This window comes from Austrofundulus limnaeus, unplaced genomic scaffold (assembly GCF_001266775.1).
Source record: "Austrofundulus limnaeus strain Quisiro unplaced genomic scaffold, Austrofundulus_limnaeus-1.0 Scaffold447, whole genome shotgun sequence".
Lineage (NCBI taxonomy): Eukaryota > Metazoa > Chordata > Actinopteri > Cyprinodontiformes > Rivulidae > Austrofundulus > Austrofundulus limnaeus.
The window spans coordinates 459,977-467,489 of record NW_013952849.1 but is presented as its reverse complement, the minus strand read 5'-3'; the positions used below and the strand labels follow the sequence as shown (position 1 = coordinate 467,489).

The window sequence follows — 7,513 nt, the reverse complement described above, 5'->3', positions numbered from 1 at the left end:
CCTGGTATAACCCCCTTGGGTTATGCAATCTACAGTTCGAGATCAAAGACATTTTGGGGGGTCACCCTTATCGTGACATCTTTGACAGCTTTGTAAGAAACATTTCAAGGTCCTGGAGTGGCCTAGCCAGTCTCCAGATCTCAACCCAATAGAAAACCTTTGGAGGGAGTTGAAAGTTTATGTTGCCCAGCCACAGCCCCAAAACATCACTGCTCTAGAGGAGATCTACATGGAGGAATCCAGTTTTCACCTCCTGTATCATGACTGAGTACTCTGTGAAATGCTGGTTGTTTGGGGTGAAGTAGTCAATGGTAGATCTTCAGGGGGTTTGTCACCAGTAGCTGATACAAACCCTGCAACAAGTTGCTTTAATCCACTACTCCCCACCACTTGGACAAGTAACCAGACATGGTACTCTTGGATGCAGTTTGAGTAGACTATGTTGTTTGTGGATTAAAAACTGCTCCTTCAGGTAAAGGTGCTTTATTTCTCATCAATGCATGTTCACATGCAAGGATGAAATCTGTGTTCTGCATTTGACCCATCACACATGAGAAACACCCAAGTGGAGCAGCAGGCAGCTATGTGAGTGCTGGGGAACAGTTGGTGATTGGGTCTTTTGCTCAAGGACACCACGACATGTGGGCATGGTGGGGAGTTGAACCTCTGACTTTCTGGTCCCAAGTCAGCTCTACCACTACACCACAGCTGCCCTCAACTTGGGTCCAGTTCGGTTATAGATACAGAAGGAGTTTAAGGTTTCAGGTGTATCTACCTTCAAAGAGCGTGTCTTTTTCCGTTCATAGAGAGGAAAATTTATTTGATTTTCCAGAGAGTTGTGAACATCAAATCCAGTTTTCACCTCCTGTATCATGATCCCACTAGTCCAGTTACCCACATTGGAGCCATGGATGTTTGCAGTTATTTTTTTCAGATTGTCCCACTCAAGATGAAACACATTATTGGCCTCACCAGTAATAATTTGTGGACTGAGAGAACAGAAAATCTCATCTCTCCTGGATTTCTTTTTTGCTGGATCAAACTGTTTATACTCACCATTATTTTCTTTCTTGTGTTTCTTTGGCATTTTTAGCAACAGCCTATATTTATAGAAATTTTTAACATCCCTTATTTTTCAACATTTCAAACTTATGAAAATTAAATAACTGTCTAAACCCTAATGCCAATGCCTACAACAAATTGCCAGAATAATTTAAAGGGTGTAGTTTAGAATTTGATACTTTGTGCTTAGAGCCAGTGCTAATGCTAGCTTGTAAATTTGCAAATGTGTGTCGACATCCAAAATGCCTGACAAAATCAAATCCTGGCAAACTGTTTTTAAGTAAAAAATACGTGTAGCCTATAAACCATTTTGTAGTTAGAAATTATCACAATTGCCATACATGAAGCGGGCCGACTTGACACATCATCGTGAAAAGCTGAGATTGCCATGGAAATGCCATTGTAAATGTACGACTATTAATTTTACATAATTTTTCTATTTATTTGGGTGACAATGCTTCATAAATCCTCCAGTCATGTCACTACCCATCTCTATTAATTCCTCATTCCAAAATGGAACCAAAACTGGGGTCATTTACCTCTGCACAATGTCTAGTTAAGTCAATAAGTTGATTTTACATTCTCTTTTTTGCATTTGTGGAAATCCAGGATGGCAAGCAAAATGGCACAATAAACATACATGTGACAAAATTTCAAGTGGATATCATCAACTTGTGTTTACTATGCATGTTGAAGATTATAAATATACAAAGCTTTGAAAAAAATATCAATAGGGTGTACAGGGAGAAGTTCCTGCGATTCGGTTTAGGCAAATTTTTAGCATTTTTTTGTGTTTACTCCAGCTATTATGCATCAAACATGATCTAATCATAGGAATCTTTTTTCAACAAATTACCCATGAAAAGACAAAAATAAAATGGGGTGAATGTTGTCTGTCAGATGTATAGTTTAGGAGCTACGTTGATTTAAAGTTTTCATTATTCACAATGGAAAATCCAGGTCGGCCATTAAAGATGGTCAATAGAAACATATATGGGACAATAATTTGCTCGGGGGCCAACACAATCCATTTACTAGACACCTTAAGGAGTACAAAAAGTTAGGTTAAAAAATATATCTTTCTGGTGCATGGGACCCCCTCCTTCCTACTAGACTATATTTCCTTATACTTTTTAAACATTAAAATCTCTTAATTGTTCGAAAGGCATTTATTATTTCACAGAGCTTATTGTTCAAAGGAACTGAAATCAATGACATATTGTCAGTTCATTGGGATTTGTTGGCAACATCCTTGTAATTTTAATACAATTTAACGTGTTTTGAGAATTGGTGAGAGGGTGGAGCAGTGATTAGAGCTGTCGCCTTAAATCAAGGAGCTCACCTCCCGTCCTGACACCTTCAGGTTTGGAGTTTACCTGTTCTCCCCAGGTTTTGTCTGGGTACTCCGGTCACCATTCACAGACCAAAAACATCATGTCAGGTAAATTGGTAACAAAATTGTCCCTAGCTCAAAATGAGAGTGTGAATGTTTGTTAGTCCTGTTTGTCTCTATGTGTCCCTGTGATGGACTGGAGACCTGTCAAAGGTATCCCTGGTCTCTTACACGGTGACTTTTGAAGATAGGCGTTAGCTCCCCATGACCGTGATGTTTAGTGAATTAAAAATTAATGTTTGTTTGTGATTTTTTCCCCTGCTTCTTAGCATCACGCCACGTTCTAGATTTCCCCCAGCATGTTTGTTCCGATAAGAAAGTCCGATCAGCGAGCACGGCGGCAGATAAGAAGCTGTCGGAGTTTGATGTCGAGCTCAGCATGAGGGAGGACGTGTTCAAGCGAATTACTGCCCTGCAGGTAGAACGCTTCATGTCTACACTAATGGTGCGCTCACACCAAACGTGATTTCAGCATCAGGAGCATCAAGGTTTACATACAAAGTCTATGGTGGACGCGCTTCAAGCAGCGTCGGGAAGTGCTGCGGCGCCTCAAGCGCGATTAGAGCAGCGCGATTTGAACGATCTGAGCGTTCGACGTGCTTGATGGGCAAATTGCTGAAGTTAGAAAATCTGAACTTTTGCATCTCGAACCAATCAGAGAGACTCCACTGTGTGACGTAGCGACATATTTCCCGATGGGACAGTTTACTGAATGATGTCCACTAACCTGAAACAGACGGAGAGGAGCTCTTTAGCTGAAATCGAGTGCCAGCAGTCGGTGTCCTGACAGGAGATATCCGCACCAATGCGTGGCAGCGGCTCATCAGACTGGACTCGGGACAAAAATAGTCCTGAAAGCGAGCTGTGAGCCTCTCCCGCAGCTCCTGGGTGATGAAACTTAGAATGTCTCTGAATTATCTGGTGAATTAATTATGAATTAATTATCTGATGAACGTGACATGCTCTTGCTCTCTGTAAATAAAGCAAAGCCACTTCCTCGTCCGACATTAAACAGAGCCCGACAGAGGAGGGAGGGGCTGTTGCCATGCAGCGCTTCAAGAGCTGTCCTGCGTCTGACCTCAAAGTGCAAAAGCGTCCAACTTGAAGCGTTGGCTGCGATTTTGAAGCTGAAATCGCGTTCGGTGTGAACGCAGCATTACACCTACCCAAATCCACATCGTTTAGCATTCAGAGCATCAGGACATAAGTTTCTTTAACCAACACAAAAACAGCAAGGCCTTTGTTTAAAATGTCGTCATTAACCTTTTGAAGTCAGGATTGTCATTCTTCCACAATATCTGTTGACCTTTTTAATTCTTAAAGTATTCATTTGATGTACGTATATGTAAAACTGATGAACTTTTAGAGTCAAACTATTTCAAGATGGCCGTCCCAACCAACAATGCGAAACACAAGAAAAGCTGTATATTTTACAAATATTGAGGTTAAATTTACTTTAACGCATACTTTCCACATTGTGCAACATTTTGTCTAAACCCTTGTCATTAACTAAATTGAAATTTCCTGCACTCCTAGAGACTCCAAATACACCAGTAACATGTATTTAATGGCTAAAAAGTTTCATTTTGCATAATACATCCCTTTTAACTTCACAAGTGGTGGTTAACTTTCTATATTAGTTTATTTATGTTGTGATGCAAAGAAGTTACTAAAATGATTGTCTTCCCAGGAAAACCTTCAAGACAATCTTTCTGCTGAAGAAAAGCGATTCTTGGACAGACTTGTTAGATTGGGTCAGAGGAAGGGACTGCACCTGTCTAAAGATATACAGGAGGTAAATTATTAACAGTTTGTGATACGATTTGGGAAACTACAGACATTTTCTTACAAAAGTGATATAAAAGGCAGTTAAATTATACCGGAAGGTTTTATTTTAGCTTTGATCTTATTGGTTTCATTACCTTGTGTGTTGAAATCCACGTCTCCAATCGAGATAATTTTTTTCTTAAGTACGTTTTTCGGCATCTAACTTGTTCCACAATTTTTAGCTGTTTCAACAATTCATATATCAAACGTTCAGCTCATTCATGCGAGGGGTGCTATGACTTTTGGTATTTCAGCTTTTTACACTTTTTTTTAGTTATTTCAATTTTTTAGCCACTTTTTTGCCATTGAAAATGAATGGAGCTGGTTTCAACATCCTTAAACTCCTTTAAAATATTTCTAAATCTTTACAGAACCTTACACATTTTGTTCTGGTTATGCTCTTTTTCACATTCTTGTGCTAATTTTAGCTATGTTTCTGCTATTTCAGCTAAGATTCTGTTTATTTCTGCTATTCTTCTGTCTTTTTCTACTTTTTTGTGCTTTTTTTCTGCTAATTTCTGCTGTTAATGCAGATGCTTTCTGCTATGTTCAGATATTTGCTGAAATTTTAACTAATATTTAGCTGCTATTAGCTAAAGTTAGCTTTTCTAAGCTAAATACACATTGTTTGTAGCTATTAAAACTTTTTATGAAAACTTCAGCAAACTTGTCCTCCTTATGCTTCCTTATGCTAATTTAAATTCCAGCTACGTTTTAGTTGTTTTACTGGAAATTTCAGCTGTTTTTTTGCCATTTTACTAATAATTATCACTTTTTTGTACACACATGCAATTCTTCTGCTAGTTTTACAATTTTTACAACACTTTTTCTATCTGTGTGCTGCTAATTTCAATTTGTGGCTGCTACCTTTAGCCTATTCTATGCTAATTTTTGCTTATTTATGCTACTTGAGCTATAGATCTGCTTCTTTCTACTATTCTTTTGCTTTATTTTACTTTTTATGCCTTTTTCTGCTACCTTATGCTATTTATGATTCTTGCAGATGTTTTCAGCTATATTTAGCTATTTTAGATCTTAGCTTTTAGCTGTTTTCTGTTTCCAACTAGATATGTGCTCCTATTTACTGTTTTGTTTCTTTCAGCTTTTTAAAGTGTGCTCACTTTTATTATTAAATATTTCCAGCTCAATTTCAGCAGCTTTCAGTTTAAGTTTGCAGCATGAAGCATTCACACTAGCGTTTTCGCAGGAAATGCAATTTCTCTAGTTTTAGGTGCTGCTCTTCAGATATGACATTCAGCCTGCTCGGTCCTGCATGTCACAGGACAGAAAACAAATGAAAAATGTTCAGATGTTGACGTTCTTGCTGTGTCCTTTTCATTCTCAAAGGAAGTTAAAAGAAGCTCTAAGCTTATCAGCGAGCTCTCCATCGAATTCAACAAGAATCTGAATGAGGACAATACATTCCTGGTTTTCTCAGAACAAGAACTAGGTAGGATTCTTTGCTGCTTCAGTGACGGCTTGATTAGAACAAAAAAAACTTGAGTTGTTTTGCACTCGTTTTGTTCCTCTTTTAAAGGTGGACTTGCTGACAGCTACCTTAACAGTCTGGAGAGAACAGCAGACGGAAAATATAAAGTGACACTAGAGTATCCTCATTACTACCCACTGATGAAGAGGTGTCACAACCCTGAGACGAGGAGGAAGGTGGAAACAGCTTTTCACAGCAGGTGCAAAGAGGTGAGTTACACTTTGTGTTCACGTTGCACAGCTGCTGCAGTTTAATCAAAGAAGAAAACAATAATTATGACAGGTAAGTGCAAAAAAAAGTAGCAGAAAGTTTCGCGTCCCGCAGAATTGCACAAGATCTCTCTTGTCATCATTTACAAGGTTTGACCAAAGCAGTTAAAACTGTTGTTTCTCAACTAAAATATGATTCTAGTTTAAAATTCTGACATGGAAGGTTTTGGGTGATATGATATAAAATATTGTTCTTTCTTTTTTAGGTAAACACAGCGATCCTTGAACAGCTTATACAACTTAGGTCAAAGGTCGCAGACTTGCTTGGTTACAGTAGCCATGCAAACTATATGCTGGAGATCAACATGGCCAAAACTGCAAGCAACGTGTCTGAGTTTATCGGTAAGTCTGACTCCCCGAGGTGAGCATCTTGTTATTGTGGTTCATCTACAAAACTGTCTCCAACTAACAGTCACACAAACTACTGCTAAAAATTTAATGTCGCAGCAAACATAGGGCAGCAAAGTGGATTAACGGTTAGCGCTGTTGCCTCACAGGAACAGAGGTCCGTGTTCTCAAAGGGATTCGCTGAGTTAAATAAAAGTAAATAAAAAAATCACAATCTGAATATGAAACAGATACGATGGCGTATTAGGGCCACGTTGCAGACGAAAAAAAAGGAGGAGCAAATCTTTGAGAAAAAAACTCAGAATTTCTGAGATTAATTTCAGAAATTTGAGAAAAAACAGGCGATTCTCTTACATTGAAAAGTCGCAATTTTGCTAGAAAAAAATCAGAATTTCTGACATTAATTTCAGAAATTTTCGAGAGAAAAAAACAGGAAATTCTCTTATTTTGAAAAGTCGCAAATTTGCGAGAAAAAACTCAGAAATTTCCGTAATTAACGACAGAAATTTGCTATATTTAAACTGGATATTTTCTGACATGGTAAATTCAGGAATTTATAAGAAAAAAACTCGTAAATTTAAGACGTAAAAACGCTGACGTTTTCAGGAATGGCTAAAGGGTGATTCCACCTGTTTTCACTACCTTGAGCATCTTTAATCTGCTCTAGTTTAAAAACTAAAACACACAGATACTTCAAACCTGGAGAGTTTTTTTCCTCATAAATTTATGAGTATTTTTCTTGTAAATTTCTGACTTTACCATGTCAGAAAATATCTATTTTAAATGTAGCAAATTTCTGCCGATAATTACGGAAATTTCTGAGTTTTTTCTCGCAAATTTGCAACTTCACAAAATAAGAGAATTGCCTGTTTTTTCTCGAAAATTTCTTAAAATAATCTCAGAAATTCCGAGTTTTTTCTCAGAGATTTGCTCCTGTTTTTTTCATCGGCAAAGTGGCCCTAATATGCTGTCGTAAACAGAAGCTGCAGATTTCTTATGAATTTTCAAATCTATCCTAAATTATCACTCATAGAGACCAAGTCAGATTGATTTCATTACTGCTTTCAAACAACCTAGCATTATCTTCTTCTGAAAAATTGAGTTTGTGGAATTAGGGGTCAAACC

At 37.9% G+C, this 7,513-nt stretch overlaps 1 protein-coding gene across 1 annotated transcript in view; it reads left to right on the top strand.

The window, feature by feature from the left end:
* Positions 1–2,724: 2,724 nt before the first annotated feature.
* Positions 2,725–7,513, top strand: part of nln (neurolysin (metallopeptidase M3 family)) — a gene marked incomplete at its 5' end in the record, with an annotated part of 24,229 nt that continues 19,440 nt past the window's right edge. Inside the window, 5 exon segments of the mRNA XM_014024936.1 lie at positions 2,725–2,873; positions 4,146–4,250; positions 5,630–5,732; positions 5,820–5,980; positions 6,247–6,382. Of these exon segments, the coding sequence (XP_013880390.1) occupies positions 2,725–2,873; positions 4,146–4,250; positions 5,630–5,732; positions 5,820–5,980; positions 6,247–6,382 (654 nt within the window).